Source organism: Diabrotica virgifera, chromosome 3, assembly GCF_917563875.1.
Source record: "Diabrotica virgifera virgifera chromosome 3, PGI_DIABVI_V3a".
NCBI lineage: Eukaryota > Metazoa > Arthropoda > Insecta > Coleoptera > Chrysomelidae > Diabrotica > Diabrotica virgifera.
The window spans coordinates 61,960,195-61,982,948 of record NC_065445.1 but is presented as its reverse complement, the minus strand read 5'-3'; the positions used below and the strand labels follow the sequence as shown (position 1 = coordinate 61,982,948).

The 22,754-nt window shown below is 33.0% G+C and overlaps 2 protein-coding genes across 2 annotated transcripts in view; one reads left to right on the top strand and one right to left on the bottom strand.

The window, feature by feature from the left end:
- LOC126881860 (protein zer-1 homolog) overlaps window positions 1-17,468 on the bottom strand; it is a 53,690-nt gene extending 36,222 nt beyond the window's left edge. Inside the window, exons 1-3 of the mRNA XM_050646497.1 lie at window positions 17,300-17,468; window positions 16,181-17,239; window positions 7,654-7,856 (exon numbers count right to left, since the gene is read on the bottom strand). Of these exons, the coding sequence (XP_050502454.1) occupies window positions 7,654-7,856; window positions 16,181-17,239 (1,262 nt within the window). The 5' untranslated portion in view covers window positions 17,300-17,468. The remainder of the gene's footprint in view (window positions 1-7,653; window positions 7,857-16,180; window positions 17,240-17,299) is intronic.
- A 228-nt stretch (window positions 17,469-17,696) lies between these two features.
- The window catches only part of LOC114339298 (signal recognition particle 54 kDa protein), a 30,713-nt gene continuing 25,655 nt past the window's right edge, over window positions 17,697-22,754 (top strand). The window contains exons 1-2 of the mRNA XM_050646498.1: window positions 17,697-17,915; window positions 17,978-18,154. Of these exons, the coding sequence (XP_050502455.1) occupies window positions 17,838-17,915; window positions 17,978-18,154 (255 nt within the window). The 5' untranslated portion in view covers window positions 17,697-17,837. The remainder of the gene's footprint in view (window positions 17,916-17,977; window positions 18,155-22,754) is intronic.

Genomic DNA, 22,754 nt, shown 5'->3' with positions numbered 1-22,754 from the left:
TCAGAGATACGAAAAAATATTTAAATATGAAATTGTAGCCTATTTAATTCCCAAGAACTTGGTTTGCAAACAATTTTCTACGACAAAAATTGAGTGAGCTATTGACAATTAAAACTTGTAATATCATGCAAAAACCACCTTTACCAACCCTTTCAATGCCACCTCTTTTTGTGACTGAGAATTTTAAAAGGATTTATATTAATAACCTTATAGTTCTTGTAAATACCTACAAAATTCTTTTTTAGCGAACTTTCTAAGATAAAAAATAAAAAAGTTACGGTTAAAAAATCAATATATTTTTTTGAAAAAAAAAAAGGAGAAATCCAATTTGAAGCATAATAATGTAAGTTAGCGGTGTTTTTAGTCATGGGCCTTATTTATTCTTCTTTATTTATGTATTGTTAATAGATTCTAGAAGTTTGACTGGCTTAAAATGATTAGTTTAAAAAAAACTGAAGTTTAAGCGAATAACGAATGTTTGCAATTTGGCAAAAAATGCCATTTTCTTCAGAATAGAAAGATTAGCATCAGAGATACGAAAAAATGTTTAAATATGAAATTGTAGGTAATTTAATACCAAAGAACTTGGTTTGATAAAATTTGTTCTACGGCAAAAATTGAGTGAATAGTAAATGAGTATACCATCGAAAAACATTGATTTTTTAGATATAAAACTAACACTTTCGATAGCGAATAAATCAAAAACTATTAATTTTATCAACAAAATGTATAGAACATTTTTTATTTAAAATGAATGTATTTATTAACCTTTGCGGTCAAAATATAATAAAAAATATCCACCCCCGAGATGGGTGGCAACCACTCCCATGGTAAAAGCGCCTATCGGCATCATTTAGATTTTGATCCATGGACTATCCACTACTTATTCTCAAATTTTCAAGCAAATTGATCCATTCTGTAAAAATTGCGAGGTGAAAAGCTTTGGTTCCTGGACTGTAAATAACGGGAAAACGATGCAATAACATAAACTTATTAAACATTTGTCAAAGTACTTAGAAATATATATCAAATGAGCCCCCGAACAAGTTGATAGCATTAAAATGTATGCTACAAAAATTATTTCAAAATTTATCTTTTAAAAAATTTTCCAAAAAATGTTATTGTTTTTTTTAATACCTCCGTTAATTTTTACGATATCAGATTCAACTAAATGCCACTTGAACGATAATTCTAGGAGCTATTCAACCACGTTGAATTTAATCTTTTAAACCCATAGAGGTATATATTAACATAGAAGCCTACCTTCCGCGCTTCCTGACGACAAGATCTCATGGACTGGTTTGCGGCATCTCTTTCTAACACATTGTATCGAGAAACTAAGATGACATTAAGTGTGAGTATAGGTACGAAAGGGGAGGACTACTGACGCAGCTTTACTATGCGTAAGAGTGAAACAGCACTGAGCCAAATAAAAAAGATGGTGTCGTCACTTCGCTCTGAATGACACTCTCTCTATGATAATATATAACTCTATGTTTAAACCCCTTATTTTCTTAAAAATAAAAGGTTAAATGGCCCCGGTTGCATGGTTCTCGCAGCAAAATTTAAGCCGTATACGTTTTTATCTCGGTTATTTTTTACCCTACAGAAATAATAAAACAGGTTAAGTATTTGATAAAGAAAACACTAAAATTTTATTATATATCATTTTTACGTATATTGAGTATTTGTGGAGTTATTATCAAAAGAAAATGAAAATTACGATAATTTTAAAAATTCTGATTTTTTTAAATTAGGTACATCTTTTTTTCAAAAATATGCCTTCTAAACCGGTCAAAATTGTTGCAATCATTACCTATGCTAATATAAATAAATTTTTGTAAGGATTAACGTAAATTTTAATTTTTGTGGAAATGGCGTATGTTTTATTTTTCACTTTTTCCTAAAGAATTTGAAAGGGTTCTCTTATTTTCATCATAACTTCCTTAATTTTGAGACTATTAACTTCTTCTGGAGCTCATTTGATAGGTATTCCGAAGTACTTGGACACGTGTTTAGAAGATATTTTTTATAAAATGCATAGTTTTCCCGTTATTTAAGCTTGAATACTTAGATTTGAGTACTCGTTGAAAAAAATATACATTCAATTACTCATAACTCAGTTTGAATCAACATTAGTTTAGTTCTTTAAGTGAGGAGTGTATTCAATTTTTTATTATTTTCAATTTTGGCAATAAAAACTTTTGTGTAGAAGCTTACAAGGGCGCCCATATAAAAATTTTTAGGGGGAGGCCAAACGTGAAGATGTTGCACATTACATTTTGTATATTTTGGATGACAATATATACAGTAGACTCTCTCTATAACGAACACGGATATAAAGAGGTTTCGCTTATAACGAGGTACATTAGGTGTCCCATGAAATTCCTATTGAACTATAACGCTCTATAACGAGGCATATTTGGTTATAACGAGGAAAATTGAAATCGAAAAATACGTGTCTTTACCTGTTTTTAGCGTTGTAATGGTCATAAATAAATAAATGCCCCAACTGCCTGTACATAGAAATGCCCAACATCTGTCTTATTATCGAGGCTAGTGCTGTAATAAACTCGGCCGCCTGTAATAAACTTCTGCCTGTTTATCGACCGATATTGAATATTATAGGAAATTTACAATTTATGACGGCGAAGTCTCATTGTTCACTGTTCAAGTTGACCATCATCATCATCATCATCATTTGGCTCTACAACTCTATGTGAGTCTTGGCCGCGTTTACTATTTTCCTCCATTGTTGTCGGTCCTGACCAGCTATTTCCCATTGCTGTACTCCCATTTTGCGTAGGTCACTGGCTACTGCGTCTTTCCATCTCTTTCTTGGTCGACCAACTGACCTTTTGCCATCGTGCCTTTCGCAGAATGTGGCGTTCAGAGGTCGTTCGTCACTCGATCTTAGCACGTGACCCAGCCATCGTATTCGGTTTGCTTTAATGTAGCGTACTATGTTTTCATCTCCATATATTGTCTGGAGTTCATCATTGTGTCTTCTTCTCCATTCTCCTGTAGTCTCTTCTCTGCAAGGCCCATAGATAGTCCGCAGTATCTTTCTTTCTAGTACCAGTAATTTTGTCGTTTCCCGCTGGTTCAGAGTCCATGTTTCGCTTCCATACGTTATTGTGGGACGAATTATTGTCTTACAGACTCTTATTTTTGCTGGTATTGAGAGTATTTTTAATTTAAGAATGGTCATTAATGAGTAATATGCCCTGTTTCCTGCAATGATCCTGGCTGCCACGTCCTTTTCATATTTATTTTCAGATGTTATGATCGCTCCCCGGTACTTAAATTCTTTGACGACTTCAAAGTTGTATTCATTAATTGTTACGTTTTGTCTAACCCTTGGTCTTGGGTTCTTCGTAACCACCATGTACTTGGTCTTGTCCTCGTTGACCTTAAGATCAACTTCCTTGGATCCGTTCTTGAATAGGGTGAAAACTTCTTTTGCATCTCTGGTGGATTGTGTAATTGTGTCCACGTCATCCGCAAAGGCCAATAGTATTTTTGATCCTTGGGCGGCAAATCCGTTTGTCAGTTTTGGCTGAGCTTTTCTTACTGCATGTTCCAGTGCGAAGTTAAACAGCAGGGGGGCGAGAGGATCTCCTTGTCTAAGCCCGGTGTCAATGAGGAATTCCTCCGACGTGGTGCTGCCAATTCTGATTCGTGCGTTGACCATCGACACCTAATAAACTACGTAAGAGGCATCAAAACATTTCAATATTATTGTTGATATGACGAGATCCGCTTATAACGAGATAATTAGTCCACCATTTCAGTTCTCGTTATAGAGGGAGTCTACTGTAATTTAAACCACTTAAAAAACCTAGTTTGAACCCTATTGTGAGAAATTATTCATACATTTAAATACTAGACCAAGTTTTTAAATGGAAATGTCATGGGTACCACAAAAAATTAAAGACGCGATTTAAGTTTTTTCCTATTGATATTCACAAGTTCTTAATCCCACTATCCAATTGTTCAATAATGTTTTTCTTTTTCATTTCGATCGAATCACAAAAACTGTTGGCCTTGCTTGTAGATTCTAGATGCCAACTACTCTTTTCATGTGATCGGGCATCTTCGTAAAAATGTTTGTAGTCTTGATGAGCTTTTATTTTAAAAAAGAACCAAATGCGCCTCTCTTTAAAACCGGTTTGAAAAGAATACAATGCTTGCAAAGCCCTGCCTTCAACTTTGGCGAGTAGACTAACCATGAGTATGTGTCGAACCAAGTTTTTACTTTAAAATCTTAAAAAGTAGCCCCCTTTATTTTTGCAGATTTAGAATCCTTATGAAAAATAAGTCACACATATTCCAAACATTTTTAGAATCGTTGATAGATGGCACAAATAAATCGCATTTTCCGATTAAAGCGCCATCCGTCAACAATTCTAAAAAAAGTTTAGAATAAATGTTACTTATTTTTTGAGGAGGAAACTCAATCTGCAATAAAAAACGGGGTTCCTATTTAAAATTTTAAAGTTAACTCTCACCCCATCTCCAGAGTGTGGAATGAAAAATCGTGTTTGGTGTCATTCTATAGATTTTTGAAAAACATTAAACACGTGTTTTTTAGTTTTTCATTTGGAAGTATATTTCTCGAGATATTAGACCGTTTTTATAATTTTGCTATGGTATCACGATATATCGTTTTTTCCGATTATAGCGCTATCTATCCACAATTCGCAAAATGTCTCGAATAAAATTTGCCTATTTTTACAAGGAAAATCCAAATCTGCAACAAAAATTAGGGGTTCCATTTAAGATTTTAAAGTTACCCCCCGCTCCACACCCAGGGGTTGGAGTGGGGGACTTGTTTAGTGTCATTGCATAGATTTTTGAGAAATATTTAACACATATTTTTCAGTTTTTGGATCCGATGTTCATTTCGCGAATTATTCGACCTTTCCGCTACTTTTGGGACACCCTGTATATAACACTCATTCATCATGCAAGATCACTTGTTTTTCATTTAAATAAAATTGTTCTGTTCATCATAATGTACACTTTAAAAATAATCTACTTACTAAAAAATTCTTTTATAAACTAAAATTTTACTATGTTCAATAAATTTTAATAATTATTTTTCAATATGAATTTATTTTAAAATATAAAATATAATTACTTAAATACCTAATGGTGCTTATGAAGATGGTTCTATTCGGTGTACACAAAACTTAATATAATCACTTCACAGATTTTACACTTTATAGTGCCAGTTCTCAAAGACAAATGGCTCATAGTGATTATCGGTCAGAGATCGGATTTCTTGCTGATATGATTTTATTTGCAGTATTATAAATGATTCATTTAATTTGTAATTTTAGGTGTCGATTACAGTATATATTATGTTCCCACGTTTCTAATCTCTTTCAATGTTTTCGTTAATAGCATACCGTGACTGTGCGAAATGTGTATTATGCACATTCCATATTCCATATAGACCGCTGTCGCACACACAGATTTTCTGTTAAACTATTAATTATCCGATATGTGAACTTTTTTTATTAATAAATATGTTGTTTCCAATTTATCTCTCAAAATTATCCAATAATTTTTTGACAAAAATACGTTTATGTAATATAAATTTAATTTTTGTTCTTTCCTGAAAAGCTAGGGGGGCCACGGCCCCCCTGCCCGTGTGTATGGGCGCCTATGGAAGCTTATAGTTTTTGAGTTATACGTGAAAAACAGCTTTAAAACATGCATTCTTTTACGAAGAAATAAAATCTTTGATCTTTAATAACTCAAAAAGTATTCATTTAAATTAATAACTTTATATAACAAATTTTGCTTAGAACTTGTCCCTCTATCGATTTATGGCATTATTTTTAATAAAATAATTTTCACCCCCCGAGAAGGGGTGGCATCCACCCCCAGGGTAAAAGCGCAGGTTGACATCATGTCACCTTTGTTCCTTGAGGTATCCTCTAAGTACTCACCAATTTTCATGAAAATCGATGGAGGTTGAACGAAATCGGAGGTGAAAACCTTCAGTGACTGCACTATGTTGACTGCCGCTCGAAATAGTTCTGCACTACTGCATTCAAACCATTTCCTCAAGTTCATAAGCCAGGATATTCTTCGTCTTGCCACATTTTGCTTTCCTCGAATTTTACTTTGCATAATAAGTTGTAATAATGAATATTTCTGTCCTCTTATCACATATCCCAAGTACTCAAGTTTTCGTCTTTTGATATTTAATATTATTTTGGCGTCATTTCATATCCTTTTAGTTACTTCCACGTTTCGACATTCTTTGCATCCATGATATTCGTAGGATTCTTCTGTTACACCAAAATTAATAGGGGGTCAACTTATTCAGATGCACCTGTTTTAGTGTCCACGCTTCCATAAAGAAGAGTAGAAAACATGTAACACCGAAGCATCCTTAGGCGTAGGTCTACCCTTATATACCGACAACAAAGATACTTTTTAAGTTTAATGAATTATGCATGCGGTATTTCAATACGTGTCTTAATTTCTTTGGTTTATATTTGATGATATCCATGTTTCTAAGTGCATATTTGTAGGTATCCACACTCTCAATTACACTATCTTCAATTGGATGTTTGCATAATATGCTGATTTAGTCATGATCATGCATTTAGGTTTCTTCAATTTCACCTTCAGTCCATATTCATGACAGCATTCATTAAGGCATTGCATTAAGTTCTGTAAATCATTGTGGTTATCTATCATTATTACTGTACCATCTGCAAAATATAAGTTATTCAAAACTTATACATTGATAGAATAGGTACCTTCTATTGAATCCGAAAGCGCTTCTTGAAATACCACTTCACTGTAGATATTGAAGTGTAGTGGGGACAGCACACAACCCTGGAGGACTCCTCTTTGTATTTTGATATCTTGGGTAATATCTGTAATACCATTCTTTTGAATAAGCCTTCCTTCTTTTGAATAGTTAATGACTCATATATTAAGAAATTTAAAATATAACTCAACTTGTTAACAATTTTTTGGTTTTTTTAAATACAAATTTAAAGAAAAAAAAATAATTTAAAATAATAAAAGAGTTATTTGTCAGTAATGTAATAAAATTGATAAACACGGTCCTTCAAAGTCAAATCTCATTTGACTCTGCTCTCTATTTCAAGAATTTTCGAAAGTTTTGAAACTTACCTACTTACGGATATCCTGCAAAATGACTAAAATAAGATATCAACTAACTACTTTAGAATCGAGAATTTTAGTGATATCTTTGGTGTTTGTAGTGAAGCACTAACTGAGAAAATGAACTTACTTAAATTACTTCAAAAAGAAGTATAGAAGAATTGGTGTTAAACAGTTAAGAAGTTAAAAGTAATGCTATTTATTGGTTACACTTTTTTTGAGTTTCCTACATTTGAAGCTCAAATATCCTCAACTTACTGCTAAACAAAGCTAACTTCACTTTTTAAACTTTTGAGAAATCTATGTTTAAACTTTAATTTGAAATTAAAAATCGTCTGAATTTAAAAATGATTTAATGACTTAATAATTAAGTAAATAACATTGCAACCCCTTTTTGTTATCATCTATGTTGTAGAATTTTGACTGAGTTATAACTATCAACTAGTCATAACAAGTTAACTGTATATTTTTTATCTCTTTGTCAAGTATTTATCTTACCTTCCAGATATTTGAATATGCCTCTCATGTAAATGTCTGTTCATTGCTTCCAATACTATATTCAGTGCCTGTCCTAGATATTCGATGTTTTCTAACCTGAACAAATGGAACAGTTCATTCATGACTTTCTGTAGCATGTCAGTCCTATCTAAGTATGTTAAAGCTGCGACTAAAATTTGCTCCTCGTTTGCGTTACCTCCAATCTAAAAGAAACAGGAAAACATAAACAACTCTTCATAAAATATTTAAAGCATATAACGCAAGCTATGTTTTCATGATTTTGAACGTTACTTTTAAACCGTTTTGTTAAAAAAAAAACGTAGACAAAATGTACCTATTGGTGAAGTACAGCGACGTCAAGGCAAGCGATATGCTCAAGCATGTGTTGCTACGATCTTCCATTTCCATTTAGTGGAAGGTCAGCTATGACATGGGGAAGCATATCGTTTTACGCTTGTACAGAGTTAGTCGTTATCGAGAATCAGACATTGACTGCAAATCGGTATCTGACACAGGTTCTAGAAGACCATGTTTTACCATATATGGTTATTCTTAACATTTGCGACACTACGCAACATTTATGCATGATAATGCACAAATCTTTTCTTTAAATTCTGTCAAACGCCTTCTCTAGGTCTACACACCATATGCGTTTCTCTTTGTTCTTATCTATTATCTTCACACTCATTTGTCTTTTTGTGAATATGATGTACTTATTGCGTGCTTCTGTTCTTTCTAAATCCACATTGTGCGTCTTTCAATATTGGATCTATTTTAACCCTTATTATTTTTCCTACTATTCTTGTAAATACTTTTCCTGGTATATGTAATATGGTTGATTATCACTCCTTCTTTTACCCTCTCCTTTGTGTCTACTTTTCCTTTTATCTTTGTTTCAGTTATTCCCAGTATTTCTATTTTTTGGCTTATCATTTTCTCAATTAGGTCTGCCTCCTTTCCCCTACTACTTCTCACATTCCATGTTCCCAATTTAATCTCTCCTTTCTGCTATCCTATCTTTTGTCTTCCTTTTTTCATTCTTATTTGTTTTTCTATTTGATGATTCCAAATTCTTGTCCCTATCCATCCCCTTGTTCGTCATTGTATTTGGTTCCTCTTCTTTATTTCCTTTCAGTTTTTTGGGTCATTTTCCTGTCATATTTGGAGTATTTTTTTCATTACAGTAGTCCAATTTAGACTCTTCCATTTACAGTAGAACCCCGATTATCCGTGCTATGATTTTCTATTACTCAAATTGCATTTTTGAGGTTTTATCAAAATAGCGTCACCGTAAATCACTTGACCAACACTCTATGCGACGAGAGGAAGACTCATAATGAAAGATTTATTTTTTCTGTTATCATTTTATGGTACGTACCTATGTATGTATACACGTACATATGTATTATATACAAGAAATCAATGTTCGGATTATCCGTGCTTTTCAATTATCCGTGCCAACCTCCGGTCCCGAGGAGCACGGATAATCGGGGTTCTACTGTATCTCCATCTTATTTATTTATTAATTTATTTTATTTATCAACGGGCAATCACCCAATTAAAATACAGTGTAAACATTAATCACAGGAGATTTATAACCTAACCTAAAGTAAATTTAAAAATTTTAATCATACAAACTAGGAACATTAAATAAATAACAAAGATTAACAAAAAATGTACAAAATACAAAACACAAGGATATCAAGTTATCACATAAAGTTTTTAAGCTGAGCTTTAAATTCATTTGGAAAACTAAAACAATCTAAACCCTCCGAATATTGGTTAGCAAACCTAGGTGTTCTGGACATGAAGGAGTTGTGTCCGTAGTTAGTGCGATGGGGTCTAAAAAGGTTGATTTAGCCTCGTTTGTCTACTGGGAACATGGAGACTAATTTTCTCCAATAGTTGAGGACCAAAATTATTGGAGTGTAGTATATTATAAAACATTGTGAGATCCCTATGCATGCGTCGGATTTGGAGAGAGGTTATGTTGAGAGACTTTTCTATATTCTTCTTCTTCTTATGCAATCCACTAATGGATGTTCGCGAACACGTTTGACCATTTTTCTCTATCCCTTGCAGTATGTATTAGGTCTCCTATGTTTTTTAGTCCTGTCCATTGTTTGACATTACGGAGCCATGACATTTTCTTCCTGCCCACTCCCCTTCTTCCTTCGATCTTTCCTTCAATTAAGGTTTGCAGAAACTGATATCTTTCATTTCTAATTATGTGTCCCAGGTATGCCGTTTTTCTCTGTTTAATTGTGCACATCAGTTGTCGTTCTGTACCAATTCTTCTCAGAATTTCTTCATTTGTTATTCTTGCGGTCCAGGGAACTTTAAGGATTCGTCGATAGATCCACATCTCAAATGCCTCTAGCTTATTCATTGTGTTTATTTTTAAAGTCCATCCTTCCATGCCATATAGGAGCACCGACCATATATAGCATTTTGTGAATCTTAATCTTAGGTTTAGGTCAAAGTCAGAGTTCGTAAAGACGTTTCTGAATTTCATGAATGCACTTCTGGCTGTTTCTATCCGACATTTAATTTCCATATCCGACATCCAGTCTTCACATAGCCATATTAGAATAGTTAATTTCATCAACCCTCTGGTTTTGTTTAAATGCAACAAATCTTAAGAACTTGTGCTGAACTCTCTCAATAGCTAGAATATGGGTGTTATAGTGTGGAGACCAAACACATGAACAGTAATCTAGGTGAGGTCTCACAAGTGAACAATACAATGCTTTTATGGATGGGATATTTAGAAAGTCTTTTGCACAACGTTTGATAAACCCTAAAAGTTGAAATGATTTTGAGACAATAGCTGAGATATGGGGGATTTAGGATAAGCTGGAATCGAGCACAACACCTAGGTCTTTTATCTGAGATACAGAGTCTAAAGCACAATCCTTAATAGTATAGATATGATTTGTAGGAGTTCTATTTCGACCAAAAACATTAAGTGACACTTTTTAACATTAAGTTCCATTCCATTGCTATCACACCAATAGCTCAACCGATCCAAGTCAGATTGTAATTTTTGATAGTCACCATCATTCTCGATTTTCAAATATAATTTTAAATCGTCAGCAAACATTAGGAAAAAAGCAAAGTGGAAACAGGAGGCAATATCATTAACATAGATATTGAATAGAAGGGGTCCAAAATGTGACCCTTGTGGCACTCCTGAAGGTACCCTAATTTCAAACGATTGAAAACCCTGAACACATACTATTTGTATTCTTTCAGATAGGTAGGATAACAACCATTCTAAAAGTTCACTTATTGATTAAAATCTTGTGATTTACCCGGTCAAACGCCTTTGTAAAGTCTGTGTATACAGCATGAACCTGGAAGCCACCTTCAAGAGATTCCACAAGGAAGTCGGTAAATGTCAATAGATTAGGTTCAGTGGAGCGGCCAGAGAGAAATCCAAATTGCTGGTCGATAAAACAGCATTTTAAACTTGCTGACAAATAGTCACAAACAAGAATCTCAAAAACTTTGGGAATACAACTCAGAATGCTAATCAGACGATAATTGTTCACTTGAGACTTATCTCCAGATTTTAGTATTGGGGTAATAAAGTTAGTTTTCCAGTAAGCTGGGAACATCCCGGTCTTTAATGATAGGTTAAAAATGTGAAAAAGAGGTCTACAAAGTAAAAAGTTTAAGTGTTTAAGAAAAGAAGGTGGAAGACCATCTGGACCTGGCCCCTTGTTGCTATCCAAAATGGAAAGTTTTTCATATATAGACGAAATAGAAATGCCGAATTGAGATATAGTAAATTGTGATAAGTTGATGTCACCAGAATCTAAAATATTATCCTGCAAAACACAATCTCTATCACTATAAGTTTTTGAAAAGTATTCAGCAAACAAATTAACAATTTCTGTACCACTAGAACCAGTGATATTATAGTGTACAGCTGATGGTATATTAGGTTTGTTATTTTTATTACTAACAAATTTCCAAAAATTTCTAATATTATCCCTGAGAGATGATTCAGTTAATGCAATGTAATCACGATAACATTGTTGTTTTAAGCGTTTACATTGAGCTCTTAATGCAGAAAACTCATTAAAGAGAGTGGGGGATTTAGTTCTCAGATATTCTTTGTGAACTTTCTTTTTCTGAATAATTGTAACTTTGAGATCTAGAGAAAACCACACCGGAAATTTCTTTGCTGAATACTTTTTAACAGAAACATAAAGATCAATTGTTAAGTATATAATATCGTAAAAAATACTGATCATGTCGTCAAGAGACTTATTTTTAAACAAATTATCCCAATTAAATTGAGAAAGAAAACTTGTAACATCTAGGATGTTCATCGCATGGAAGTCTCTATAAAAAGCGTCACCATCCAGTCCAGGGTTGTTAACACATGATTCACACTTAAATTTAAAAGATATAGGTGGATGATGAATATCCAAAGGAAGTAGGACTATCTCAGCTGTTGATATCTTAGCTTCGCCATCATCCATGAAAATCAGATCCAGCAAATTGTTGTGTGCATTTTTAACGGAGTTGACTTGATAAAGGTTATGGTATGAGCATGAAGCTGAAAGAATCTGTATGGATTCAACTTCACGAGGTGAAGCTCCTGTCAAAGGGGTACCCACTGAAGACATCCTTGGACCAGTTACACATCATCTGGTTCAGTAGCTTTGCCCTCTTTTGTGTTTTTGATGGTCTATTATGAGTTCCTCCCGTAATCTTGCTGGTCCGGTGTCAGTAGCTTTGCCCTCTTTTGTGTTTTTGATGGTATATAATGAGTTCCTCCTGTAATATTGCTGGTCCGGTGTCCTCTGTGGTTTCTAATGACATTTCTTCTCTTTCCTAATTAAATAGTTGTTGGATGTAATTGGTCCAGTGACACAATCTCTCATTCACATCAGTAATAATACCCCCTTTATTTCTCATTTTCAAGGATATTCGTTTTCCAGAAACTGTCATTTCTTTCATTTTTTCTAAGGTTAAAGTCCCCAAGGATACAAAGCTTGTGATCCGGATTTTCATCCAATAGTTTCTCCACATTCTCCGTAAACTCCCAATATTTCTCTGGTTCACTTCGTGGTGGAAAATAAGCAGTAGCAATGATGATCTTATTGCTTCCAACTTCAATTTTAACAAACAAATGTTCAACACTGTTACTTGCTAACAAAACTGTGCTAGATATTGTTTTATGGACAGCTATAAGCACCCCACCTCCACGAGAAAAAATGCTTGTTGATAAAGATCTATCCTTTCAGTGGATGTTGTAGTCAAACATTTGTAGTTCAGAATTGTTAATGTCACTAGTCAACCATGTTTCATTTAGCACTATAATGTCATATTGTGAGTATGATATATTCTCATAGAGTAGATTAAGTTTTGTTCGCAGACCTCTGACGTTCTGAAAATAAACAGGTATTGACGAAGTGGCTTGAACTTTTGATTCTGTTGATTTTCTGTTTTTTGTGAGCAATTTTGGTATACCGTTTACATATTTTAGAATGAGATTTACGCTGCCTTTCTTTAAGTTCTGTTTTCAGAGAATTAACCTCTGCACGTTGTTCGTTAGTTAGGTCAGCCTCAATAAATACTTTTAAGCTTCTATCGAGTCTTCTTTTGTTCCTCAAGATTGAACGAACAATCTCAGGAGACTCAAGGGTTCGGCGTAATGATTGATGTCCATTTTTATTGCATTTCCCAATTCTGGCTGAGCTCAGTATGTTGACTGGGGAGTCTGACAGACCCAAGAGGATGTCGTTGACTCTAGATAAATCATCTTCCTCATTGTTTTGGATTAAATTAAACATCATTAAGTTACATGCTCTCTTTTGCCTCTCAGACACTTCAAACATCACATTATTATGTACCACTGGTGCAGTATTCCCGGAGCCACCCTGTGTAGACGATGAGGTGGTGGAACTTTTAATAATGGAAAGATCCTTTTTAATATCATCAAGATCTTCATATTCTATCTTCATAGTGTTACCTTTAACTTTTTTATCCTTCCCCATTTTTCGTATGTTGGCTTGTATTGCCCTTTCTTTCTTTGTTAAATCAGACACTATGACCCCATTATCATCTTTCCGTATTAGAGGTCGTTCTAACCATACTCCGGTTTAATATTTAAATATATTTATCGACCAGTCGGTGCGTTTTTTTGTTCAAATCAGTCTTCTTGCAAAGCCTCTTTGATAACTGGTAAACCTAGAAACACTTGTCAGGGGATGGCAGGAGACTTGAATTATTGAATCAAAACGAAACCGTCTATTTTTATTTTGTTTTACACTATACTCAGTATTAGAGTACACAATGATAGTGGTTCAGATGGGTAAACTGAGATACATTAGTGGAATATTTTCCTAAGCATCGCCCTATGGTATTTTTATACCTGGGTAAACAGTTTACTTGAATCTTTGGACTTCATTAAGTTGGAGGGTCCGAGAAGTTAGCCACATTAGATTTTCATAGAACGTTGAATGGAAGTTTGACAGTGTTGCCATGTGATTATAATGTATATAATGTATAATATATTGCAGGTTTCAAATATACAGAGAAAGCTTCAAAAACTACCTTTTTACATTATTCTATGGATTTTGATATTTTTTACTTCATGTAAAACACGAAGGAATAAATATTTGTTGTTTGTTTTGATATTCATTGCAGTTAATTACTAGAAATTTTTTTGTGGCAATTGCCCTGATAGATTTCTGGAGAGATTTGGCAGTAGAGTCAGAACGTTTAAATTTGCGTTTGCCAGATTGCACAGTTGTTCCACAGATATACATTTTATGACTTTCTTTTTATTATATTATAAATATTTCTTTTTATTATTTTATTATTTGGAATGAATGTACCTGAATACTGAAATGCCCTTAGTTACTGAAAAGTGATCACTTCGTCAGTACGCTATTTTTGTGTTTATTTTGTATTTTTTTAAATATTAAAATGCCTATAACTACTATTGTAGCACGTGAAAGACTTATAGTCCTTTTATCCATATAAATATAACTTCCATTTTAGAGAAATTATTTTTCCTAATAGTACTGTGGACTTGTATATCTGTATTTTCAGTTGCATATATTCTGGAGCCTGTTATTATCACAGCTTTTTAATATTTCTGTGGACTTGTTTGTATATCTGTGTTTTCAGTTGCATATATTCTGGAGTATGTTATTATTTACTTTATATTTAATATTTCTGTCTTTAATCAATGTTAAGTAAAATCTTAAAGCAGCAGAATTTTACTTATTTTACACTTTTTTACTTTATTATTGATACTAAAATCTTGTTATGTCGACATAATTAGAGAAATTTAAAATTTTTTCTCGATATTTTATCTACATAGTTAATGTTTTCCATGTTAATAAATAAATTAATAAAAATATATCACATGTTCTTTTCCGATTTATTTTACGAACACATGGCAACACTGTCACGCCTTCATTTCCTTATATCTGTCGCTAACTTCTCAGACCCTCCAATTTAATATTTCCCGAATTGTTATCTACACTCATTTCACTATGAAACTTATGACACCATTAGAGTTGTCATAACTGGTCATACTGCAGCCAGCTGCCTCATTATATATTTTCCATTTGTGTATCCTTCTCACTCAGACTTTAGTGTTACAGCTACTTATGTATCCAGGGCTGGTGGCTTTATGTGCCTTCCAAAGCATGTTATGGGCTCAGTTAACCCTCTAGTGCCCAAATTTTTTTGGTACCACTACCAAATTTCACTCTAAACTGAAAATTACAGCGTAAAAATTTGTGAAATTGCTCAAATTTTTAAAAGCTGGGTGTCTATCCGATCTAGTCCAGAGGGTGGTTTGGGTATTGCAGCTATAAAATACTTAAATAGTAAGTCTGGAAACATTTATTACACTCCGTCTTGAGGCGGACTGGGGCACTAGAGGGTTAAATTAGAAATTGAAAGAGTTCTATTGTCTGGCTGGCTTGGTAAGCCAGTACCAAGCCACTAAGCTGTGGCTGATACTATATTTAATATTAGCAAGCCCTAAATATTAAGGCAATTTATTATGCTAGTTGACTACTATTTTTATCACTATTTTGCTTTGAAATAAAGTTAAAATAGTAGAAACTCAAAAGTTAAAATAGTAAATTGCATTAATTAAAACACCACAAAAAAATAGCTTCAAAACAATGTTCTTCTTCATGTGCCTTGTCTGTTGCAGACTGTGGCTATCATTATAGCAATTGTATTTTTGTTTGCAGCACTGGCATAATTTTTGAAGCCATGAGGATCTTCTTCTTCGGGGTCTGTGTTTGCCCGGATCTATTTTAACCTGTATTATCAGTTGCAGTATACAATATTTACATGTCTCATAATATGACTGAGGTATTAAAGTTTCTGTTTCTTAATTGTGAAAGAGATTAGATTCAGAACAATACTAAATATTAAGATTGTATATTTTTCATTGAATTTTTAACTTTAATTGGAATCAATGTAAGATATTTATTTCAACCAAGTCTTGTCAATAAACTATTTCTACTGTAGTACTCACCAATTTAGCAGGTATGTCATGTCTCAAACAAGCATCATGGGATGTCTCATAGAGGCCCAAATATTGAAATGGATTATTGGCTCTTGAACTCAAACCAGGGATATCACACATTGTACCATTAGTGGTTTCTGCAACACCTCTTCCAGCCAGATTTGTACCAGAAATATCTAAAGATGTCAACTTAGGTAAGCTATCTACAATACTTTTCAAAATCGTATTTCCTTTCTTATACTTCCCTTGCCCACTTCTTGACTGTGATGTAGAGATATCTAAATGCCTTAAATTTGTCAATTTACAAATAGCAGGTATTTTGGATTGAATACCTTCAACATTATATAATATTAGAGAGGTTAAATTTACAAGATGTTGTGTATATAAAAAATCATATAAATCTGAACAATTTGACAAATCTAAATGCGTTAGAGAAGATAGGGGCTGTAATAAAATTTTGTAAAAATCTGGATTTAGTAGATGTAAACCTTTTAATGTCAGCCGTCTAAGATTAGGTGCCAAGAAAATGTAGCCTTTTTCATAAAACTCCTGATCTAGAGGTGACATTCCAAACACCATTCCAAATTGCCTGACTGGAAAAATATCTGTTTCCTCGCCTATACTTAACGACTGTAAATTAGAGCTGTAGTAACTAATATAATGGATACATTTTGAAGTTAAATTAGGACATAATGATAAATCTAACTCAATTAACGAGTGTTGTAGAAGGGTTTCTAAATCTTGGTCTTGTATCTCTGTTTGTCTTAACTTTACCCTTTTTAATCTAGTACAGTCTGTATTGCTAAATAGATTAATAAAATTTGAATCAACGGGTGTTAAGCTGTTGTTCCGAACATTCAACAACCTTTCACATATCTCCACTGGTAAGGATAAACCATCCATCAGTTGCAGTTCCTTTGATGACACATTTGGATTACATATTGTTCCTGGGTGTTTATTTATGTAATCAAAGCAAATATCTAACAGTGTTTCTGGAGTTGTTGTGTTGCAAAATGAACATATTTCATTTGGTAGCACAGGAGAATGACGACATTTATTTTGAAGCATCTACAACAAATTTTAAAGACTTTATAAAGTATGCATGAGATTATCAAATCATATACGAACCTTTCACTAATTTAAGTTTTGTTACATTACATCACTAAACTAAAAATTGAAAAGCAATTATTATAAATACGATCTTTTGTATAATTTTTCCATATGTAGACAACTTATTTTTGTTAGGTTTTTTTCTTTTTGACAATTCAATCAGAAATTACAAGTGCAACCAACCGCTTTTCAAGAAATTCCCAAGATTCTAGATCGCCAGTGGCGTACTAATATATTATTAGAATGAAATATCAAAAAATATCAAACGATTTTATAGTAAAAGTAGTGCTCAAACGTATTTTTAAATACGTTAAATTTTATATTTTGTTTTGTTTTGAGATAAAAAATATTGTATTCTTTTTGATAAAGTAATCTGACATGGTTAAATTATTTAAAGACACGTCCACATCATATCTGTCTCTGTCATTTAAACGTCAAAATTTCTAACCCTGTTTTTCATTTTTCATTAACAACACGTCAAAAGTATTTGTCGCATCAACTGAAGACATGAGAAAATAATTTTTTACAACATAATATTTTCAGATATTAAATCAAGATGGTACTAGCAGATTTAGGTCGTAAAATTACGACCGCCTTGCAGTCTTTAAGCAAGGCAACAATTATTAATGAAGAGGTATGTCAGTCCAGATGGCACATGATGGTGACTGTAAATATTTATTATTTTTGTTGTTTTAGGTCTTAAATGGAATGCTAAATGATATTTGTCGGGCACTCATTGAGGCTGATGTTAATATCAAATTAGTTAAATCTCTCAGGGAAAATGTTAAATCTGTTATTGACTTTGATGAAATGGCTGGTGGTCTCAACAAGAGGAGGATGATCCAAAGTGCAGTATTTAAAGAGCTTGTCAAAGTAAATGCCATGTTAACATTATAAATGCACAGTATTTGAAAAGTACAGGGAGAAAATGACCTAATAGGTCTGGATCCCGCGTATGAAAAAAAAGTTGATTAATAGCAGGCTGAAAATTTGTTAATAGCTTAAGGGTGTCTAGTCGAATAAACTTTGATATGTGTGAACACTGGAACAGGGGCAGTTTTAATTGTGGAACAGGTTAAAAATTTGGAACGGTCACAGCACGAAAACGGCACATTTATTTTGTCCGACAGGACAGACTTAAACTCTTCGAACAGAGATTAAACTCTCATGCAAAAATCAGACTTCTATTTATCACCAAATGGGCGTTTTAATGAGTGGAACATGTAGAATATGTCAAATGACAGGAATTATGACAGGCGAAAAATAGCAGTCTGATTTTTTCATGAGAGTTTAATCTCTGTTCGGAGAGTTTAAGTCTGTTCTGTCGGACAAAATAAATGTGCCGTTTACGTGCTGTGGCCGTTCCAAATTTTTAACCTGTTCCACAATTAAAACTACCCCTGTTTCAGTGTTCCCATATATCAAAGTTTGTTGGACTAGACACCCTTAAGCTATTAACAAATTTTCAGCTTGCTATTAATCAACTTTTTTTTCATACGCGGGATCCAGACCTATAAGTCACAATTAAATTGAAGCGTTTATTTGAAAAACAACACATTATGTCCATTTTTCCCAAATTCGACTTTATGTATTCTTCTCATAGAATAGTAGTTTCTTTATCCATCTGACACATTCAGTTGTGTAAAAATCTCAGATGTCCGGAGTAATGTACATATAATATTTGGATAGTTTTAGAAAAACAACAGATGTCTGGAGAGTTTTTCTTGATTTGCCAAAATTTTAATTTTTGGACAAGTGTTGTTTTTCAAATAAACTCTTCAATTGAAAACTATTTCTCTATCAAAACTCATTGTAATAAATATTAGTAATATTAACACAAACAGTCGATATATTTTAATTCTAAATTACACAAAAGGGAGTTTAAAAAACATGCAATATCATAAAAACGTATGGAAAAACCTATCTAAGTCGAGTTCTGGTTAAAGTGCATGCAAATGAAAGAAGAATTAGATAACACATATCAACTCGTCCAACGAAGACTGTACTAACTCAATTTTTGGCGTTTTTGAGTTACACCCCTGAAAAATTAGATAACCAGGATGCCTTTCAACGAACAAAGTTCTTAGTTAATTTGTTCACGTTTAGGCAACCAATTTTTCACTTCGATATTGTACTAACTTGTATATCTTTACATTATCCCACGAAAACTATCCTATCTCCTATCTGAGATAGGTAATAAGCTATCTCAATCAAAGTAAGTATAGTCTTCCTCGGCATTCCGAACGGAATCGTCATTGTCTCGTGAGTTAGTATAGTTTTCGCATTTTAAGGTTAAGTAAAATACGCCTACATGAACAACATTGTTTACGTTTTAAAAGTTGTACAGCGTATAAATTTCTATTAGATAAAAATAATACATGTGAATAGAAGGTGCATTTTAAAAGTATAAATAAGTATCCAGGATGTACTTTTCAGGATTTTCCCGATTTTTTCCAGCGAATACTGTACTAACTCATTCAAAAACCATATAAAGAAAAAAAATTGACATGTTCAAAAGCACAAATAGAACAATACGGTAAACACAATGGATAAATATAAAAACAATTTAGTAAATAAGAACCCCTGATTTTTTGCATTAATCAAAACTTTATCTTGCTTTATTCGAAAACTTAAAAAAATGAGTTAGTACAGTCTTCGCTGGATGAGTCGATATGTAATTTTACAGTATTCGCGGTGTGCAAGTACTTGGAAAGGGAAACGAGAAACGATCCTGCACGAGTCGCGGAGAAATATTGCAACTATCTTAAATAGTTCATATTGTCAATTGAAATTGTCAAATTGACGTATATTTCATACCTTCTGTCAATGAAGCAGAAAAATTATATATTGCTCCACAATATTGATATGATATGCAATTATTATGTAAAGGTAAATTTAATTAATTGTATTTTGCTTGCAGTACTGCATTTTAATAACTAATTTTATTTACTACATATAATTGTTGATGTTTTCATAACATAACCTGAATCTTATTTTTTTCTTCTTATTATTTTTTTTGGACTATGGCCTTGACAATTATCCAGTAACCAGGACTAATATAATTGGCCAATATAATTAAAAGTGCGAATAATAGTACAGAGCGTAGAAATAGGGGTCGCTTTGCCGAACTTGCACGGTCCCAATACAGATTTCTATTTACTCCCTTGAAATTTGGAAGAATTATAACCCTTTGCCATCTGCAAGTTATACTTACTTGTGCACTTAGCTTATGTAACTTGACAACAATTTCTTTTTTTTTTCATTTTTGATAATAATTTACCTTTCTGTTCTGTTGAGGCAATAATAATTTCATATTTTATGACTTTTAATATTTTGATACAAAGACTTATTTACCACAAAAAAATATTGTTTACTAAATTTATTAAATGGTTTTTCTAACAAATCTACCATAGAAGTCTAAGGGCCGGTACTTTATGTCCCGGTTAAACCTCGGTTAGCTAACCGGGGTTTAATCGGGACAGAAAAGTACCTCATAGAGCCTCTTGCGTTGTAATAAAAGCAATTATAATTATCATTATAATTATTTATGAATATAATAATAAGTATAATTGCGTTTATGTCTATGTTATGCATATATTTCTGTCCCGATTAAACCCCGGTTAACTAACCGGCTGTTAACGGAGACATAAAGTACCGGCCCTAAAGGGGCCAAATTGGCACTGTGTAAGTTATTATCGTTTTCTGAGAAATTCGACGAGCCTTTCTTTCAAATTCCTGTCGGATGGGTAAAATTATATTTATGTATGTTTATTGTAAATGGTTACCCTTATACTGGTACTGATCATCTACGTAATAAAGATAAAATTGTTGGTGAACACAAGTGAACACAAAGATACAATTGTGGGTGTAGAGGACCAAATGACGCGTCTTTGTACTACAAAAGTAACTTCAAGACAATGGCCTATGTACGTATTTTATAATACTCTTGACTTGGAAGCAATAAATGCATAGATTATTTATAAAGAAATAACTGGAAGTAGACTCAGTCTTTGTAAGTTTATTCTTCGGCTGTGTGAAGAATTATGGGCGCCATACCTCTCCCGAAATCTTAAACTACGCCTAGCAACACCAGGTCTACCAACAACTATCCCTGTTACTATCCAAAAACGACAAAAATATCAGTTGAGAATATTTTGTAAAGGAAATCATACTTCCAATCATTGCTGCGGCTGTAACAAGGCAATGTGTGGCAAATATCAAAAACTACAAACTGTATGGTGTTCCGAATGTTTTTGATAGGCAGCGAATGTGTTAAACAATGAAAGTAAAAAATATAATCAGATTCTATGGTCTAGAGTAGATTTAATTTCTTTAAACTGAGTTTTAATTGATTAAAGAACGTGGGGCCAAAATGATCCCTTCTGGCTTTCTAGGTAGGTAAGCTAAGCCCGACTTTCTAGTGTTAAACTGCAGTTCTTTCTTGTCAAAAAGCCTTGCTTTGTAAATCACATTTCTGTATATCAGTAATTATGTCAAAACGCTTGAACTGTTTAAGAGTACATGATTCACCAATTTCATAAGTGTGGTTTCTTATTTTCTTAACTGCATTGTTAATGCAACCAACTACTAACACTAACATTACTCATATTAGGAGAGCATGTGTACCAACAACCACTAACTACGAAATACATTTTACAAATACAACAAACATCAGAACCTGCTTGAGAATTATTGTGGACTTAGATCAGTTTTTCATGGAACGAAATTTTTATTCAGATATTCAATATTTTATTCGAGGTTTTTTGTGACTTGGATCAGTTGTTAAGTTTAAGTTCATAACTAACGGATAAGAAATACTAGAGTAAGAATCAACCAACTACCGACAATAATAGGATACCATAGATTACAACCAGTAACAATAGAGTCCTTAATTTATGCAGGCAACATAATACTAATAGCAGATTCTGAGATTAAAATGCTGAAACGAGTAGATATATGGGCAGAGCAAATAGAAGAACTAAAAATGGAAATAAACGAGGAAAAACTAAGATAATAATAATCAATGGCGAAGAAGTTTAGGAAGAGAATAATAAAGATAAAACGTAAAAACTCAGAAATGGAAATATTTAAAACCTACGAGTACCTGCGAAGTATAAGTATAATTACTAGCAAGGGAAAATAGACTGGGAAATCACAAATATAGCAAAGAAATAAAACGTTATACTATGTGTTAGCCCCAATTGGGACCGTGCAAGTTCGGCAAAGCGACCTCTATTTCTACGCTCTGTACTTTTATTCGCACTTTTAATTATATTGGCCAATTATATTAGTCCTGGTTGCTGGATAATTGTCAAGACCATAGTCCAAAAAAATAATAAGAAGAAAAAAATAAGATGCAGGTTATGTTTAGCAAACGTAAACAATTGTATGTAGTAAATAAAATCCGTTATTAAAATGCAGTATTGCAAGCAAAATACAATTAATTAAATTTACCTTTATATAATAATTGCAT